The sequence below is a fragment of the Crinia signifera genome, chromosome 3 (genome assembly GCF_055691185.1).
Source record: "Crinia signifera chromosome 3, ASM5569118v1, whole genome shotgun sequence".
NCBI classification, from domain to species: Eukaryota; Metazoa; Chordata; class Amphibia; order Anura; family Myobatrachidae; genus Crinia; species Crinia signifera.
In genome coordinates, this window is record NC_139219.1 from 327,745,374 (window position 1) to 327,766,334 (window position 20,961).

General features: G+C 42.4%; 1 protein-coding gene across 1 annotated transcript; it reads left to right on the forward strand.

Annotated features, from left to right (window-relative positions):
- The first annotated feature begins 4,021 nt into the window (after positions 1 to 4,021).
- Positions 4,022 to 12,734, forward strand: LOC146063047 (taste receptor type 2 member 40-like). Its single transcript, XM_083175060.1, has 2 exons — positions 4,022 to 4,068; positions 12,122 to 12,734. The coding sequence occupies exons 1-2, from the start codon at positions 4,022 to 4,024 to the stop codon at positions 12,732 to 12,734; spliced, it is 660 nt and encodes a 219-aa protein (XP_083031186.1).
- Positions 12,735 to 20,961: the final 8,227 nt, after the last annotated feature.

Here is a 20,961-nt window from a genome sequence, read left to right on the forward strand (position 1 = left end):
CGAGTGAAGCAGAATAAGGGCCAATATACATAGATATACTGTATACAGCTAGGATATGATGCAGACTTGTATGAAATTGCACAATTGCACATAGATTGCATTCATGTATCCATACAGAGACTGTGTGCGGATACAACTCACTATGTTCTGTTTTTGATCATTTCTGCTTTTATATAGACATCTAATTTGGTTATCTGATTTTCTTTTACACATGTGTTAATCATGTTCAAACATTACCTATGCATTATAAATTTACAGCAGTAGGGGGCAGCATTGCCGAAATTATTAACTAGCAAAATAACCTGAGTTCTGAACATTCAACATGATTCCTCTTTGTTCGGAAACCCGAGCGTGGCCAAACGCTGAAATCTGGCATCGGATTCTCGCGAGACACCGAGTCTATAAAAGCTCAGCGTCCTGAGAATTTGGTGCCATTTCACACTCACGCTTCCAGCTGTGCACAGCTCTGCTAGTTGTGCTGCGTGCAGGAGCCTGGTGGTGAACGTGAACTTGAATCATCAGTCACTTGTCAGTTGTCACATCAATTATTAGTGTATTAGAGGTGTTGTGCAGTGCAGACAGAGGGGTGTTGTGCAGCGCAGACAGAGGGGTGTTGTGCAGCGCAGACAGAGGGGTGTTGTGCAGTGCAGACTCAGAGGGGTGTTGTGCAGTGCAGTGGGGTTTGTGCTGTGCAGACTCTAAGGGGTGTTGTGCAGTGCAGACTAGAGGGGTGTTGTGCAGTGCAGTGGGGTTTGTGCTGTGCAGACTCTGAGGGGTGTTGTGCAGTGCAGAGGGGTATTGTGCATTGCAGACTAAAGGGGTTTGTGCAGTGTATAGAGGGGTGTTGTGCAGTGCAGAGGGGTTTGTGGCAGTGCAGTGCAGAGTCAGCAGAGGGGTTTGTGCTGTGCAGTCTGCAGAGGGGTTTGTGTGCTGGGTTATATTATATACTTATATTGTAGTAATTGTACTGTCATGTGTTAGGCATGCTATCAGTCAGTGTAGTGGTGTACACATACAGGCTATCAGTCATTGTTCATTTTTTTTTCATTGTGGTGTGTGGTCACTGCAATCCAATATACCATACATATATACTACTGTCAGAAGCAGAACAAGTTTCGTGTGTGATTGTTCTGCCTCCATGGTCCACACAATGTTAAAGTGGCAAACTTAACTAATGTGAAATTAAGTGCCTGATATATGGAAATAAATATGGAGACATAATTTAAGGAACTCCATACAATATAAATTAAGATGCAAAGTGGCAAACTCAATTAATATAACAAGCTTAAAACAGGGGAACAAACACTGAGATATAATCTAAGAACCACAATATAATATAAAATAAGTTGCACAGAATCACACAAATTGCAGCCTGCTTAAACACAGGCACATACAGGAATAGTCAATACGGCAAGTTCCTTAGGAAGACTATAATAGCGCTCCCATGATCGGGTCAGGCAGGAGACTTCTGGAATACTATACTGACGATTCATGTACAGAGCGACACTATAAATGTGATATATTACAAACAAAAACTGTACACAGAATTGGGATCCCCATGATTGGTCAAGGATCTCCTTTATAAACATAGCCAAAGGAGTGCAGTCTGTGTGAAACTGTGCAGATATGCCAATCTTCCCCTGACTAAGCAATATAGTCTCAAGCCCTGAGAGAGCTTGAAATAAAGGGTACAAATAAAGATAACATCCTACACACACATATCTCCCTAGAGGAAAAAATACTGGGCTAAGAGCCATCAAGTAGAAACTAATTGGCAATAATAGTAACCAGTATAAATCTCTATGAAATACATCAAAAGGAGAGAAGACTGGGCTGGAAGCCAAGTAATGGCAACTATATATGTACGCATAAACAGACCCAGTGAGTCTCCTTAGAAAAAGTATAACTAAATACAGTGCAGCAAAAGACGGGCTCTGGCATTTTTTAACCACTTCTCACTTCTTCTCATTCTTTGCACTCCGGTGTTTTCTGAGAGTGCGACAGAACAATGCGGGCGTCTCCCGACTGTAGGGAGGATGGGACGCCGACATCAGCAGCGGCCTCGATCTCCCTGCGGAGATTCTTGGCTTTCGCAGCTGCTGCACACGGTAATGGAGGGGAGGGGTCCATGGTGAGTGATTGTAAATGGCTTTCTCCTCTATTCACAAGGCCGCGATTGCATTTGCAGCTGTGCACAGGGTTTCGCAGATCTTCAGCCCAGCAATAAGGTCCGTATTGTGCCCTAAGCCAAGTACAATGCACCAGTCCCGTGGACTCCGCCACTAGAAGCAGCATCTTAGAAATAAGGCAGATTCCAAGGCCCGATGAGGGTGAGCCAGGCCGTGCATCCGCCACGCAGCATTGTGATTAATCTGTGACTTTATATCAAGTAAACTATCCCAAAAATTCTAATCCAAAGCCCCCAGTATTCTATAAACAGCTTTGGATGCAACTATGATGTGATAGGTAATAAAGTACAAAAGTCCTGTAATCATATATATGTCCTCAAATCAAAAATATACTCAAACCACCAGATACAAAAAAGCCAATATTAGATATTTATTAACAGTTTCTTATATAGCTCAGCATATTCAGTTGCGCGTTACCATTGGAAACAACAGTGATTAAACAAACTGAGTAGAAATAAACTGACATAGCGGTAGGAGGGCCCTGCTCGCAAGGTTGCAATCTCAACACTAGGGAAACCACAGTCATACACTGTGTACTATCACAGGCGTCCCATGCTCCTATGGCACCTGGTGCTGCACTCACAGATCTAGTCAGGGAAAGGGGTGTGGTTAAGCAGGAGGGGGTGTGGCCTTGTGGATGCCAGAAGACGCTCTGTGAGTTGGAATTCCAACAGTCATTAGGTCAGCAAAAAGGGGTGGATGAATTACCATTCATTACTATTACTTCAATTAAATATAGAATCATTTCCCATATCCCTCCGTTCACCAGAGGGGCCGATAGAGGCAAGCTATTGTAACAATTAGAAACAAAGGGGTTCATATACTAAGATGATATGTTGCTATGGGCAACCGATCAGATGCTATTGATTATCTTCTAGAAGGTGCTAAATAATCAAGTAGATTCTGATTGGTTGCCCTTAGCAAGATTGCATCTTCAATAGAACTCCCAACTTAGTAAATAAACCCCATAGATGTAAATTTACTAAGATGGGACATTGTCTATAGCAATTGTCTTATTCATTTACCACCTTCTAGAAGATAATCAAATCTGATTGGTTGCTATAGATTTACCCCTAAGTGCATAGAAAGAATTTAAATATTATCCCCTTGGGGACTAAACACTTGGGTTACATTGTTACTTGTGGTGTTTGGGTAGATTTGCTGTTATTCTGCCTTGTTTCTTTTTTGCAAGTGCTATACCCTGGATTAGAACCCGCATTGTTTTACACTAGGACCTTATTCTGGTTGACACGCAAGGCTGCAAATTTCACAGCATTGGAAGTCCACCAGACGCCGCCGGCTACCCTCTATGGTGTCTCTGATCTCCGAGTGACCTTACTAATTGAGCTATTTGCACCTGCAAAATGACACATGAGAATTCTAACTATATGACGTTAATTGTATTTGTCACAGAAATAATCAGCACTTTGACAGAGCAGATCTATGTAGTGTGTGGCTGCAGGGATTGGATGTGTGGCTGCACACTACATAGATCTGCCTAGCTGCAATGGTTTTGAATGAAAAATCCTATGTAGATTCATATCAAGGTTGAGTATCCCTTATCCGAAATGCTCGGGACCACAAGCATTCCGGATAAGGGATTTTTCTGTATTTTGGAATAATTTCTTTTAAACATACTTACCTGTCCCCTGGTGGTGCCCCGATAGTCCCTCGGTGTCCACTTTGTCCCCCGGCGTCTACGTCAGGCCTCCAGCACCATCTCCGGCATCTCCAGCGGTCCCAGGAGTGCATTGGGCGAGTTCCCAGGCGCGCTGGTGACGTCACATGGTGCGCGCAAACACCAACGCAATGCACTCCTGGGACCACTGGAGATGACGGAGAGGATGCTGAAGGCCTACCATGGACGCCTGGGATCTTGGTAAGTTTAAAAAAAGGATAGGGGGAGGGGGGGTTTGGTAAAAAAATTTTTTTTTTAATTATTAAAAAAACCCACGGTTTTTGGAATAATTCGGATAAGGGATGGCCGGATATGGGATACTAAACCTGTATTTATAATCTGCAGGCTGCAATGCAGGAGCACATAGCTCTACCAGTAAAGAGCCTGCCTTCAGTGTGACAGGTCATGGGTTCCAATCCTGCTGCCTGCGGCCACCCCCTGCCCCTCTTGGAGCAAACGGCTGGGCAAGTGTGGAACTAATTCAGACCCAAACGAATTTTCACCATTTTACATGAATAAAGTTATATTTTATTTAGAAGCTATTGTCTGTAAGATATTGGTGGTCCTTAGAAATACATAGACAATGCATTGGCGAGAACAGAGAAAGTCTGTCTTTGGTTGGTGCACCAAAAGAGATTTTAATAATAAAACATGACTTTTATTGGTTTCATTACAATAGTTGCGAAGATATAAAAAAACACGAAAAACACATAGGACAACATTGAGTGATTTAAAAAGGATATAATATATCCTCACCTAGGCCCTTATTCTGATCGGTGCGTACTTTTCCGAATTCTTTCGGATGGCGTTTTTTAGCCGTCTGCGCATGCGTGGAGAACGCGACGCGCATGTGCCACGCATGGTCTCCGTACTTGTTCTCACTAATACCGTACAGAAATGTGCACCGCAATCATTCGGCCAATATGAGTGTGTTATGGGCGTCATGCGGAATGACACAGGGGCGTAGTTTCAAAGTGGGCTAAACTGGGCGGAAACATGGGCGGACACGGGGGAGTACACATATTTTGGTAGGCGTGCATTCGGACAGCACGCCGAATGCACGCGAACAAAAAGGGAAGAAATGTGCGGTGTCCAAAAGGCTACTCTTGCTTTGCGGACACCACTCGGTCATGCGCTAGGCAATCGGAACGCCTAATCAGGACGGACACACCTCAACCAATGTCACCTGAACCCAATACAATCACATACTTTACCCATTACTTGTTAATTACGCTACAATTGGAAGCATGCAGCTTAAAGGGAACATTACATGCTGCACTTGTCACACACTTTTACACTGCAAATAATCAACACAGCTTAATATTATTAATACTAATACACATGGCACTTCTGCATGTATCAATTAATACAGACATTTGTGGGGCCAAAATAATATTTATTAAAGACACTTTGGTAAAAATGTAAAAAACAACACAAAACAAATGGGACCATAACAGGCCAAAAAAGAAATAATATAGAAGAAATAGCCACAGCAGAATCATTAGGAACACATCAGGTGGCTTCACAACAAAAGTACAGCACCAACACTTCAAGTACAGCACACAGTAATGGTAGCCGAAACAGGGCAACAGGGGAACCAAACATGACATTTGAACCGCGGGGAAATGTGGTGACCCTGGGCACGGATGTTGACACAGGATGCTGACACACACAGCTCAATGGAAGATTTGGGAAGACATAACGGTGGAGATTAATGGGGACACAAGTTCATTTGCGAGCACGTTTGCCCCTGGCAGGCTCCTTGCCACGTGCAGCAGGTCTTCGGCCTCGTCCACGGCCAGAGTCAGATGGTGGCTCATGTGGAGCACATGCTGGTGAGGGGGTGGATGTTCTTCCCCCTCTGGCAGCAGGGAGTGATGGTGTTGGTAATGCACCCGAAGCGGGTGACATTAGGGCCCTATTGCTGGTAACTAGCTCCACCATAAGTTCATTATGGCGGAGGAGGAGGTCATTTTGCCACAGGGCTTGATCAGCCAGCACCTGCAGGCTAGCAGCAATAGCTTGATGGCTGGTACTCATAGCTTGCTGGCTGGCACTCATAGCCTGCAGGCTCTCAGCAATACTCTGCTGGCTGGTGGTCAAACCCTGCAGCACCTCCTCGGCCCTACGCACCCGCTCTAATGCAGACTCTCCCTGTTGCACAATACTATCCAGCACACGGCCCCACATGGACAATTCAGCCGCGGACAATCCCGGCGGCTGCTGCACGGGCCTGCTACTGGGGCCAGGTGGCACAGACTCCACGGCCTCCTCAAGAGAATCTGGACCAAGCGGTGGGGATGCTGTTGAACGAGAAATTACCAATTACCACACATTCCATGCCAAATGTTAAACATCTACTTATGGCCTGGCAAATAATTACCTTCAAGCGTAGAAGCCATCACTTCCGCTGGGGAGATTTGCTGTCTATAGTGCTAACCCCCCGGATCTCCTCCACTGCTATACAGCACTGGGCCATCTCTTCCAGGGGGGTGAGCTCCAGCTTGGATGGCATGGGGCCAGCCCCAGAGGTGTGGCTGTGTTCCCACCGCTGGGTCAATTTCTTCTTGAGGTTGCCTTTGAAGTCGTGCCACCTGCAATCAAAGTGTACATATTAATACATGTAACTACTCATGTTTGCTGTAGCACCCATTGCAATCTGAAACATAATACAACATGTGACTACTGACACCAAACTTACATTATATTCATTTTTCAAACCAACCCTTAGAAGATACAAAAACAGTCACCCTCCAATAACTATCAATTCTATGTCATGGCCAACATGTCTGTGCCTCCAAGCAACGTGAACACCCATTGACCAACTCCATCTAATATTGAATGTTAACATTACTGGACTTGTCCTACTCAAATGGAACACACATCTACTTGCCTCTTCTTAACGTGCTCCGTCTAACGAACTTGTGGAGCCACTGCATTAATCTCCGCCGTTATCTCCTCCCAGATCTTCCATCTCCTTGTGTGTGTCAACTTCACCGCTGGGCACTCAATTAAATCACGTGCCCGGGTCACCAGGATGTCAAGCTCCCGCGGTTCATATGCCATGTTTCTTGTGGTTGGTTCCTCTGTTGCCCCACTGCGGCCACAGGCACGGCCACGGGCACGGGCACTGCCACGGCCACCGGTTGCTGTACCTGAAGTGCTGGCCTGGCTACTCTGTTGGGAAGCCACCTGCTGTGTTCCCAATGATTCTGCTGATGCTGAGGATGGCCCTGCTGCTGATTGGCCTGATGTGGATAGGCCATCTGGGTGCTCTGGGTTGAGGGGCACATAGGTGGTGTTGGCCTCCATGCGTGCCAAGAGATTCTGCACCACCTGGTCTTCCTCTGACTCTGAGCCTGGCATGTTTGCAACAACTGTTTGCCTTTCTAGGACAACTTTAAATACTATTTCTGTAATTGGCGTTAATCAGCTGCAACCTGCGTTCCGTACGGCCGCGTCCCGTACGCCAGCGTCAACCGTGCGGCGCATACGTCCCGCCCCTTGGTGTTGAAAAATATTTCCAAAAAACATGGCAAACTCAGTAAGTCTGATTTATTTGCTAAATGCAGATTCCAACACCAATGACCAAATACAACTGAGGTCAGACATGCAATGTATATTTGAATGTACTTCTGTACTGTGCACTTGTTTGCTATGTAGTACAACTGACACTACCCATTCCATATGTCAATCCAGTCCACCACTTAGCCACAAGTAATCAGTGCTAGCATCCAAATCACATGTGAAAGCACTCCACATTCAGGTTAGATGCTAGCTACTTTTCATTCCACCTCTGTAGTAGGGGCCAGTAGAAGGTAAGTGTACACATGGCAGCATGTGGAGTTAGGTGTAAGTGTCTAGAGATGCACACTATTTCACCTGTTGCTTAGACCCATGTTTGGTGAATGTTATAGATTAGATATAATGTGTTTCCATCTTATTTTACACTGTTTAGGATGGGTGTGCGATGCAATGGGTTAGCCGTCTGTTCGGGCGCATACACGCTGTTAGTGTAAAAATGAACAATAAAGTTAATACCAAATATCACTCTGATCAACCAATGACAGCACATGATTGTTTGATTTGTGCCATTGCTAAGATGGCGGCTTATGGCAGAGCAGCACCCTTTTCTGCAGCCGAGCTGAGGACACTGGTCTCCGTTATGGAGACCAGGCTGGGGCGTGCGGGCCCATTCATAACGAATAGGCAGAAACGCTCTGCCTATGCGGTGGCCCGCCGGCGGATATACGCCCGCACCCATGTGCGGCGGACCATCGCTCAGCTGGAGCGGCGGTGGTCCGACCTCCGGCGCAGGGAGCCAGAGAGGCTTCAATCTATAAGGGCCAGCATTGCTAGATGTGAGTATTTCAACAGTAAATGTGGATTTGTACATGATTGCTTACTTGACATTATTTAATCCACTAAGGTCAGCAGCCTGATCATGAGTTAAACATGGCATAGAATATATGAGTTTGACTCCCTGTATTGGTCATAAAATATGTTATTGGGGAGGATTAATGCTTGTGATGCTTAAAATGGCCCAAATGTCACAGCATACCTGCCATGTTACAGGCTGTGTTTTGTAAAGGCCACTGAGGAGCTGTTTGGCTGTACAATTATCTGTACTTATAACCTTTGCATTTATAGGTTGATAAGGCTTAATATAAATTACCACTAATTGCCACTTTTTTTACTTTGTCCAAACACAGCCCGTGATAGAGCAAGACAGGCACGGGAGCAGGCAGAGGCGTACCAGGCCCAGGAGGAGGGCACTGGCGAGATGGCCGAGGAGGTGGGGCCAGAGGAGGAGGAGACTGTGGAGCCAGAGGAGGTGGTGCCAGAGGAGGAGGAGATTGTTGAGGAGGAGGTGGTGGCACAGGAGGAGGAGGTTGTGGAGCCAGAGGAGGTGGTGCCAGAGGAGGAGGAGCTGGTGGAGGCAGAGCTGGTACCAGCTAAAGAGGAGGCCTGTGAGGTGGCGCAGGCGGAGGAAAGTGGTATGTATACATAAAGATTCATTATTCCTGTAGTCATCTTCTATTTGCTTTGTAGCACTGGTGATTCAATAGTGTTTGCCAATACTATAAAGTGATAAAACAAACTGGATAGCAACAGACACACTTTGGGGTTAGATAGGGTGGCCAAACCATCCCTTTCATCCTGGACACATATTAATGACACAGGTTGTGCAGATGGCTGTCAGGTCGATTTTAAGTGCCACTGAACCTGTGTAGTTAATCTGTATCCTGGAAGATAGTGATGACTTGCTCATGTAAGGGTTACATGTCCCTGCTGCTTGCATACAATCTGTAGCCTCATATAGGTGAGTAGAGTTTACTGGTGATTGATCTGTGTAAACTAGATTCAGTATGGCATAAATGGAGTATGGCCAGGCGTGGCTTAGACTGGAGTAACAAGTGGTGAGTGCCCCTGGGCCCTCCTCTAGCTAACCACCCCCTGCGGTCTGCATGTATGTTTTTCACCATAATTGTGTGTGTATTTGGTCTTAGTAATGCTTTTGAGCATGGGAGTGGGTTAGTGCTGCAGCTTCCCCTAACTGGCATTCTGACAATGATTTCTGGAGCAGACCATCAGCAGCCAAGCCATGCTTGATTGCACAAATGTACTGAGCATTCCGGAGAGTTGTGTAACTCCCCTGCCAGGCTCCATCATATAACCGACACTGAACTTTGTTTGCAGAATTGTGATTGGTGCAGCGCGTAGCATGCTTCTCAGAGCTTAGTCATGGGTGGGTTTGGATTGAGAAGGAGCAGTATGACTGTGAGGTGTTCTACAGAGTAAAGGGTAGAGGGCCAAAATCAGGCTTTCCATGTAGTATGTATGCATGTATGTATAGGTGTATGTCTCATATATATAGGTAGATATGTGTGTATATATATATAGTTATATATAGAGATATATATATATAGATATATCTATATATATCTATATATATAAATATATATATCTATATATATATATATATATATATATATATATATATATATATATACACACACACCTCTCAGAATGCATGTTTAAAATGTAGGTTTGACTATGTTAAATGTATGCATGAATATCATTAGTCATTTTTCATTTTTAATTTCCTCCACAGATGAGCCTGCCCAAGCAGAGGAGGGTCGCCGTGGGGCCCTCCTTAGACTCAGAGGCCTGATGAGGCAAATGTTGGACCTAATGGACGAAATCATTGATGGGGAAATGTGATTTTTTTTTTTTTTTACAGTTCTATAATAATAAATCGTTATTTAAAGTTCAAAGTTGTCAGTGTTTTTTTCTAACATGCTAAAGTATATGTGTAAGTTGTTTAAATTCTTTAAAATAAGCAAAATGTACATAGTGTATATAGATGTATGTTAGGGTCACATGCTGTAAGGGTTAATGTGTGTCATGAATGAAGTAGGAATGTGGGTTAGTATAGATGAGCATTTAATTGATTGAAATTACTAACAATCCCTTTTCCAGGAGGTTGCCTAATTGCCTAAGTGGGTCATGTGATCGCTGTGTGTACTCAGTACAAAAGTGTTGGATTGAGCGTAAATACTCCGCATCGGGGCGTACGGACAGCTTCCCGTACGTTCTGACGCGGTAAGACCGTGCTTGTGCGGGAAGACCGTGCAGAATCTGTACGTTTCCACCGCACACGCACGGTTTGTATGTCGTCCGTACACACGCCCTGTTATTAAAGAGTGAGTACGTCCGAATGCGGAGGACACGTGGGCGTTTCTACGGACGATGGCCGCACGCTGCCGCACAGCGTGGCGTGCGGACCGCACCGTCAGAATTCGGGAATATCCGCACCGATCAGAATAAGGGCCCTAGTGGGACCCCACTTCACACTGTCCCTGAATAATTTTATAATTTTATAAAACACGGTGGTTGAAATTTAAGAGAGGAAAAGTTATGTCTGGTATTGACAGTTTTACAGTGTATGTGCTTATCCAGGATGTAACAATTATCAGATACAATGTATGTATTCCTGGGGCTCACTATGCAGTAGCGATAAGCGCCTGAACACGGGTGTGATCCCGTTTCAGCGCTACCGCTGGCTGGCTGGAGCCGCTAGTTCTACAGCCTGTGTGCTGACCGCAGAGCTGTGTCTGAGGTGTGCTGCTGTGCACTACCTCGCTCTTGCGTGTCAGATCAGACAGGAGTGTACACGGCTCTTGCTCTAGAGTCCGTGTCACTGTACTAGTTTAGTACAGTGACACGGACTCTAGCGCAAGAGCCTCAAATAACACCTATTTTACATTAGTCGACATGTGTCAACTCTCTTAGTTCTCTTAGCATGTTTTTGAAAATCATTAAACACATCTATGTTGTTGTTTATGTTATTTTACATTTGATGATTCTGAACACCTTATTCTCCCTACTTGTAAGGCAAATTGACTATTGATTTCAATCAACTAAATTAATTGAGGGCCATCATGCCATAAATGTATGTTTGGGTAATGTGAGCTGCGAGCGTGCTGTTAGTGGGTGAGTAGAGAATCAGGTCCCGAGCCTGCTCGCTCGCACACACTATTAGCTGTGCTTGTGAACACCGATGTTTGTGCTAAATGTTTAGTGTGCATGCAGTGCCAGTCCACTCCCCTTTTGCTGCGTTGCAAGCTAATGCATTTGCGTGCACTATAGGCATGACTACGCCAGATGCGTGCGTATTTGTTACTCTTGCAAGGCTGCGTTCGAATGTGTGTGTGAGCATGTCAATCTGAATAAGGGCCGCAAATGCAGGTGGCAATGTAACTCTGCTTATAGTAAGGACACTGGCTGCATTGGCAGGTGCTCAGAGTTTGGTAGTCAAATATCATGCAAATGTCACAGCAAGTGATACAATGTTTGTGTCATTTACCTGTCACTCTGCCGCCTGTCTCACCCGGGATAAGTACAGCGCTGGCTGCTTACAGAGATCTGGTCCCCTGACAGAGGTGCCCGGATCTGACATACAAAAGATGAATTACACAATTGTATGTGTTTTATTAGCTGTGACTTGTTTTGTAATGGCCATCGGAATACTGCTCAATGCCTTTATAGTGACACAGAACATCGTCTGGTGGCTGAGGGGCCGCTCTCTGCAGACCATCGACATTCTCATGACCAGTCTGGGAGCGGTGAGAATACTTCTCCTAGTTTCTTATTTACCATTTATTTTTTCGATAAATGGTATATTTACAGTTCCACAGCAATTGCTTCAATATATTTTTGTAATTGCAAGGAGATGTGTGATGTTCTGTAGCCTGTGGTGGGGCACCGTGCTCTGTGTCTTCTTCTGCGTGAGGATCACAAACTACAGCAACAGGTTATTCCTGAGACTGAAGATGAACATCTCCAGGATGGTCCCCTGGCTGCTCCTGACGTCGCTGCTGGTGTCTGTTCTCTCCGGTCTGCCTCATGGATTGGTTGTGCATCACATGAATTCTACTCAAGTCACTAATGGTGCTAATGATGGAAACATATTTTTTGACACAAATGACACAAATGTAGTGATCTCCATCTTTGTCGGATCCATCTCACCGTTCCTCATATTCTGTGCTTCCGTTTCCCTACTGATTGCGTCACTCCTGAAACACACCCGGAATATGAGCAGTAACTCAGGACTCACAAAGTCTCAGCTTGTCGCCCACAAAAGAACAATTATAAATATGACGTCTTTTCTCTTCTTCTACGTCATCTTCTTTATAGGATCCAACTTGATGCCTTTTGCCTTTCAGTCAGGAGAACAATTGTACATCTTCCTGTGCTGTTATTGCTGCATTTCTTACCCCGCTTTACACTCAGTTATGTTAATAGTCAGCAACGGAAATCTGAGACGCGCCATTGTTGCTGTTTTCTGCTGTGCAAAGAAGTGATCACATTGTACAGAAGAGTCAGAAGCCAACTACCCTTCTATTGTGCTAGATAGAACCGGAGCACGGGGTGACGAATACACAAAACACAGGATGGATATTTGCAAACGCCACACAGTGGCCCTTATACTGGTTCACTCGCAAAGGCAAATTCCTTCTCAAATGGATAAAAACATGTGCACTGCAGGTGGGGCAGAGCTAAGATGTGCAGAGAGAATTAGATTTGGGTGAGTTATTTTGTTTCTGTGCAGGGTAAATACTGACTGCTGTTTTTTTACACTGCAATATAGATATCGCTTTGAAGTAAAACCCCACCCAAATCTTATTCTCTCTACACATGTTACATCTGCCCCACCTGCAGTGAGCATGGTTTTGTCCATTTGAGGAGGAATTTGTCTTTGCGAGTGAAGTGGAATTAGGGCAAATATACATACATACCTCCCAACAGTCCCGATTTTTGCTGGACAGTCCCGATTATCAGGGCCTGTCCCGCTGTCCCTCCCGTGGCCGGAAGTTTCCCGCGGTGAGGGGGGGGGGCTGTTGGGAGTCCCCCCTGTCGGCTGCTAAACAGCAGGGAATAAACGCTGTGCGCATGGGGGCAGGGGGCTGGGGGCATGGCTAGAGGCTCACAGAGCCTCTGGGTCATGCCCCCATAGCATCAAAATGGAGGCGTAGCCTCGCGGGAGAGTCGTGAGTATAGGCCATGCCCCAGAAATTAGGCCACGCCCCCCAAAATTTACACACAATTCGTCCCGCCTGCACCTCATCCAAAGTTGGGAGGTATGTACATAGATATACTGTATAAAGCTAGGAGCTGATGCAGACTTGTATGAAATTGCACAATTCCACATGGATTGCATTCATGTATCCATACAGAGACTGTGTGCTGATAAAACTCATTCTTTTCTGTTTTTGATCATTTCTGCTTTTATATAGACATCTCATTCGGTTATCTGATTTTCTTTTACACATGTGTTAATATGTTAATAGTTCTGAATATTCAACATGATTCTGGCTTTGTTCGGAAACCCGAGCACGGCCGAACGCGGGAATCTGGCATCGGATTCTCGTAAGACACTGAGTCTATAAAAGCTTGGCGTCCTGAGAATTCAGTGCCATTTCACACTCACGCTTCTAGCTGCGCACAGCTCTGCTAGTTGTGCTGCGTGCAGGAGCCTGGTGGTGAACGTGAACTTGAATCATCAATCACTTGTCAGTTGTCACATCAATTATTAGTGTGCAGAGGGGTGCAGTGCAGACAGAGGGGTGTTGTGCAGTGCAGACAGAGGGGTGTTGTGCAGTGCAGAGGGGTGTTGTGCAGAGCAGACTAGAGGGGCATTGTGTAGTGCAGTTGGGTTTGTGCTGTGCAGACTTTGAGGAGTGTTGTGCTGTGCAGACTGCAGAGGGGTTTGTGTGCTGGGTTATATAATATAGTTAAATTGTAGTAATTGTACTGGTCGTGTGTTAGGCAGGCTGTCAGTCAGTGTAGTGGGGTATACAGGCAGGCTATCAGTCATTGTTAATTTTTTTCCCGTTGGTGTGCTGCACTGCAATCCAATACATCATACATATATAAGACTGTCAGAAGCAGAACAAGTTGCTTGTGTGATAGTTCTGCCTCCCCGGTCCTTGCAGTGTTATCCAAGGCCCGTCCAGAAAAAAAATACAGTATAAAAATGTTGTTCTTTATTTTTTTGCGGTATACTGCACCCCAATAGTATACACCACAAGTTCCATGTGTGATTGTTCTGTGTCCACGCAGCATTATACAAGCTGCACATTAAAAAGAATTAAATTAAAAAAAAATGCTAATCAATGTTTCTCATCTTTATTCATTTGTGTGTAGTGCACCAATAGTATATACTGTCAGAAGGTGGGTGTGTGATTGTTCGGCCTCCAAGCAGCGTTATACAAGCTGCGCATTAAAAACAAATTAAATAAACAAAATCCTAATAAATTTTTCTCCTCTTTATCCATTCTTTGTGTGTACTGCACCCATAGTATATATTGTCAGAAGGTGGGTGTATGATTATTCGGCATCCAAGCAGTATTATACAAGCTGTGCATTAAAAACAAATTAAATTAATTAAATTAAAAAAATCCTAATCAATTTTTCTCGTCTTTATTCATTCTTTGTGTGTAGTGCACCCATAGTATATACTGTCAGAAGGTGGGTGTGTGATTGTTCGGCCTCCAAGCAACGTTATACAAGCTGTGCATTAAAAACAAATGAAATAAAAAAAATCCTAATCAATTCTTCTCGTCTTTATTTATTCTTTGTGAGTACTTCACCCAGAGTATATACTGTTAGAAGGTGGGTGTGTGATAGTTTGGCCTCCAAGCAGCGTTATATAAGCTGCGCATTAAAAACAAATTAAATTTAAAAAATCATAATCAATGTTTCTCGTCAGAAGATGGGTGTGTGATTGTTCGGCCTTTATGCAACATTATACAAGCTCTGTCCTCGAAAAAAGAAAAAATATATTTTTCTCTTATTTAAAAACAAATTGCTACCTAGATTGTTACCTCTGATGCCAAAATTAATAAATATCTGTACTGTATTGCCACCCATTCAGGGATTTTATTGCTGTGGTAAATGCAAGATGTGCCCCTTCGGTTTGAAAGGACAAAAACAAATAAAGGGAAGGGGAGGTAGAGATTTGAAAATTAAAGGACCGATAAATTGCAATACCACACATGTACTTTACCTTATAATCTGTCCCTGCGGTAAAAGATATGTGGGGCAAACTAAACGAGCGTTAAAAGTGCGGATGTTGGAGCACTATAGAAATATTAAGAATAAATTCAAGCAGCATAGTGTCCCTAGACATTTTTTAACATGCCAAAATGGAGATCCTGAATGTATGAAGTTTGTAGGATTGAAATTGGTGACCTTGGATATTAGAGGAGGAAATAGGGAAAACTGCTGTTAAAGAGAGAATCCTCTTGGATGTATAACTTTCAGACCTTCTACCATGAGGGTTAAATGATGGAATGGAGATATAAAAATTATTTCATAACATGCAGCTAGAGAGCTCCTACACGTGTTTCACCTAATAAGGCTTTTTCAAGACCAGGTCTTGAAAAAGCCTTATTAGGTGAAACACGTGTTGCTTGCATGTTATAAAATAATTTGTATATGTGATATAACGTAAAGTAAATGTGTGTGTAGAGGGGGAATAGCGCTACTGCTTACCCAGTCGGGGAAGCCACTTACAGTCTATCTATCTAGCAATACTCAGCCATACAGTATATATTGCAACCTGCAAGATACAGGCACACATAGGAATAGCCACTATCACAAGCTCCTAAGCAAGAGACCACAGCGGGGCTCCAACTGCTGGTCCAGACCTCTGTACTGGTACATACCAAATAATAAAAAAGATCTTTAAATATACAAAGTGGCAAACTTAACTAATGTGAAATTAAGAGCCTGATATATGGAAATAAATATTGAGACATAATTTAAGGAACTCCATACAACATAAATTAAGATGCAAAGTGGCAAACTCAATTAATATAACAAGCTTAAAACAGGGGAACAAACACTGAGATACAGTATAATCTAAGAACCACAATATAATATAAAATAAGTTGCACGGAATCACACAAATTGCAGCCCGCTTAAACACAGGCACATACAGGAATAGTCAATACGGCAAGTTCCTAAGGAAGACTATAATAGCGCTCCCATTATCGGGTCAGGCAGGAGACTTATGGAATACTATACTGACGATTCATGTACAGAGCGACACTATAAATGTGATATATTACAAATAAAAACTGTACACAGAATTGGGATCCCCATGATTGGTCAAGGATCTCCTTTATAAACATAGCCACTCGGTGTGTAATAAAAGAGAGCATAGTGAATGTAAAGTCATTAAACATTTAACAGGAGTGCAGTCTGTGTGAAACTGTGCAGATATGCCAATTTTCCCCTGACTAAGAAATATAGTCTCAAGCCCTGAGAGAGCTTGAAATAAAAGGATACAAATAAAGATAACATCCTACACACACATATCTCCCTAGAGGAAAAAATACTGGGCTAAGATCCAACAAGTAGAAACTATTTGGCAATAATAGTAGCCAGTATAAATCTCTATGAAATACATCAAAAGGAGAGAAAACTGGGCTGGAAGCCAAGTAATGGCAACTATATATGTACGCATAAACAGACCCAGTGAGTCTCCTTAGAAAAAGTATAACTAAATACAGTGCAGCAAAAGACGGGCTCTGGCATTTTTTAACCACTTCTCACTTCTTCTCATTCTTTGTATGAGCACAATATCTAAGTATATGTGATTTTAACCCCTTATTTCACCTAGAACGATCCATTCCCCTCTGTTTATATATAGTATAAATAAAGGAAACACAACAAAGGGGTATTTTAATGAAAACCATTTATTAAAAGTTAAATTTTATTGACTCTGTTAATGTAAATAAAATACATAAGAATTCAGGATACAATAAAGCCTTTTTTCTTTGTGTGCATTCAGCTAGCGTAACTACCTTTCTGCACAATCTTTTGTGCTGTTTTCTTCCTGGTATTTATTAACCCAAGGCAGTACAGCCCTCTGTGTGTTTCCAGGAACATCTATCGGGGTCCTGGTACCTGGCAAAGCTTCTGCTGACCCAATTCCAATGCCTTATCTTTCACTTATCTATCTTTGCCTTATCTTTCACTTGTTTTAATGGCTGAAAAGAATATCCACACTTTTTAGTTTTTCTATGAGAATATCAATTTGGGCTTTTGCTGTATTGTGATCACTATTAATGCGAACAATTTGAACCATCTGAGAATATGGTAAGCCCCTGATAAGCGAGGGTGGATGGCAGCTACTTGCTTGTAATAGGAAATTGCGATCCGTGGGCTTGTAAATACAGAGGTAATTAAATGACCTTCAATAAATTGTACCTTTATATACAAAAAAGAATAAGGAAATATTCCAAGCGCTGTCTGTATAGGAATTTTCTCCTTTTCCCATTCTCACAGATGGTGAATCAATAACTCACAATTTACCGGAATTTTTAAAGCACATCTGGGTTTCTTTCACTTGAAAAAATACTTTTATTGCCACACAGAAAAACAATATAAAAAAAGAACCACAAGTACACTGAAGAAAAAGATCCAAGGGTGAGTGAGTGATGTTTTGTAGGATTCACATTAGCAATACATCGGAAACTTTTCCGGATAAGTCTGAGATGTTTGGTGAATGAACACCCAGTACCTTGGTTCAATGTCCAACAGTGACAAGATGGTCCAATATAAAAGGAAAAAACTCTTTGTGCAAGTCCAGATTGCCAACGCGTTTCGATTAAAATCTTTTTCAAGGCCTGTCTCTGGAGTGCACTGCATCCATATTTATACCCAGGGATCAGGAAGTGAATACTCCAGGAAGAGGAGGAACCATAGAGAAATTTGTTTCATAAATGCATATCTACACATTTCATAAGAGTAGGTAACATAACTTATAACATAGCTTATTTATAAATAATTCAAATCATGCATCAAAATACAGAAAAAACGGATGAATAAAGCTAAAAACACCCGTGCGTTCCAGACACTTGGAACGCACGGATATCCGGGTCTATGATGACCGGCCTCACACCTCCTGCAATAACGCCTCCCACAACATAGCCGTAAATCACTGGCCGGGGACAGCGTCTGCACGCAGGAGGCTGGAGCCATCACAACATAATGGCTATGTGCCATTGGCCGGGAGAGGCATCTGTCAAGTGGGGGCTTGAACCAGCGCTGTGCCCGGAGTGGTCCCTCCGTCACGCGTCATCTGGTATCCGCCTTCCCAAATGACGTCAGCAAAATGCCGGGTTTCTGAGGCGCTCGTTCCCAAATATGAATTGGAACGCATAGCGCTGTTCTGAGAATAATATATGTGGAACGCACGGCCATATCTGACCTTCTATCATAAAAAAGGGTGCTGTTATTAATTGATTTTTATGTAAAACAGCATGTGTAAAGTGCTTGTGCCTGATAACAATAATTAATATAAGATGTAGTGAATATAATAAATATAAATAAAAATATTGATGTTAAAAACACAGATATTTACAGAGTTCTTAAATAAAACGAGATACATTATAGAAAGTCTATCGGATTAGAGGAGTGTCAATAAAATCTACTATAAATCAATTTAAAAACCACTTCAACTCAAAGTCTGCATTCAGTCCATTAGGGACCATAGTATCCAAATTAAAAATCCATTTCATTTCAGCTCTCGCTAATTTACTCTCTGTGTCTCTATCTTTCCAGTTTGCTTTAATATTCTGGATGCCCATAAACCTTTTTATTGCATTGACTGAGCAATTGTGTTTTAACTTAAAATGCTCCGATAGGGTATGCGTGACTTGGCCCTTTTAATATTTCTCACATGCTCAGAGATTCTTGTTTTTAGGGCCCTAGATGTTCGTCCAGCATAAATCAATCCACATTCACATTCAATAAAATATATAACATTACTGGTATGGCAAGTAATAAAATCTTTAATTTTAAAATCTCTGTCATTTATTTTAAAATCTGTGAACTTTGATGTTTTTGCAGGAATCGCTCTACATGCTATACATGTTCCGCACTGGTGGAAACCCTGTGTGCGGACTGCATTAATGGCTTCAAAAGGAAGAGCACTTTTTACTAGAGCATTTTTGAGATTTGGGGCTCTCCGATAAATAAATTTCGGTTTGGTGGGTAAAGAATCTTTGAGAACTGGATCTCTTAGGAGAACGCCCCAATGTTTTTTGATAATGGCATGATACGAATGAAAAAAGAGTTAGATTTGACACAAATAGATCTTATCAGGAAGACCAAAGATGGAACACCCATCCAAGATATAGAAATGACCGATATAATACTAGAGATAATAATGAATGGATATACCCCAAAAACACCTATAGACGTAATTTTAGACCCTATGAGAGACGAAGCAACTACCCCTCATATCAAAATAGGTTCGATCCATTAGATGATTATCGTGATCCCAATGAAAATAGGCCAAAAAACCCCAGGTGGAATGATAATAGGCCGAGTTTTTTAGACAGAAGTCACATACCCTACCTAGGACGATATTAATCGTCAAAAATAAAAGACCCAGAGGGAAAAGAGGCGGTCTGAAAAAAAAAAAAGAAAGAAAACGAGACAAACTGAAAACCAAATCAAATAACATTACACCTAATAAGGAATTAGAGGAAAATGAAACAACTAAAATATTCAACTTAATCGGGCCCTCACAAAGGAGGAAGATAAAATCCTTAAAAAGGGACTAAAATTTGCCCCAGATAATGAAATAGATCATTTTAAAACATTTGTAGATGTCCATAAATTTTCAAGAAAATTGACGGTGAAATTTTTTTCAAAATAAAGGAAACAGTGGGTGGGGCCACTACCAATGAACCATCAAAGTTTAAGAAAAAATCCACTTTTAACCCCGTGCATGTAAGAGGAATCATGATAGATTGCTTCACTAAATCTGTCATTTCAGATTTGAAGACAATAAAAAATAGAACTAAAAAGAGAAAGACCCAAAATATCACGAAGAAAGAAAGGGAAGCTATAAGGGCTCTAAAAAATGACGATTCCATTGTAATAAAGCCCTGCGATAAAGGGGGTGGCATAGCACTTCTAAATAAAATAGAATATGTAAAAGAAATTAAAAAACCAACTTAAAAGTGACAACATCTATGCAAAATTAAAAAATGACCCCACATTAAAAATTAAGAATAACTATCTAAAGTTTTTGGAGAAATATCTAGCAAATGGTGTCCTGTCAAAGAAAGAATTTGAATATTTAAACATACAGAATCTGAAAATTCCATCTATCTACTGTCTCCCCAAGGTACATAAAGACCCTATTGCCCCCCCCAGGACGTCTAATTATTGCAGGATCAGGCAGCCTCACCACTAATCTCTCGGAGATGATAGATTATTACCTACAACCCTTCGTTCAAGAAGGCCAATCTTATTTGAGAGATACGCTTGACATAATTAAAAAATTGGAAACAATAAAAGAAGTAGAAAATTTAACGTTGGTGACAGCCGATGTCACTTCCTTATACACAATTATTCAACATGAACAGGGAATTCAGTCGGTAAAATGGCACTTGGAAAAATCCGAGATGCAAAAGGAAAAAATCAAATTTATTCTTGAAGGAATAGAATTCATTCTTACAAATAATTACTTCTTTTTTTAAGGTGATTATTACCTCCAGAAGGTTG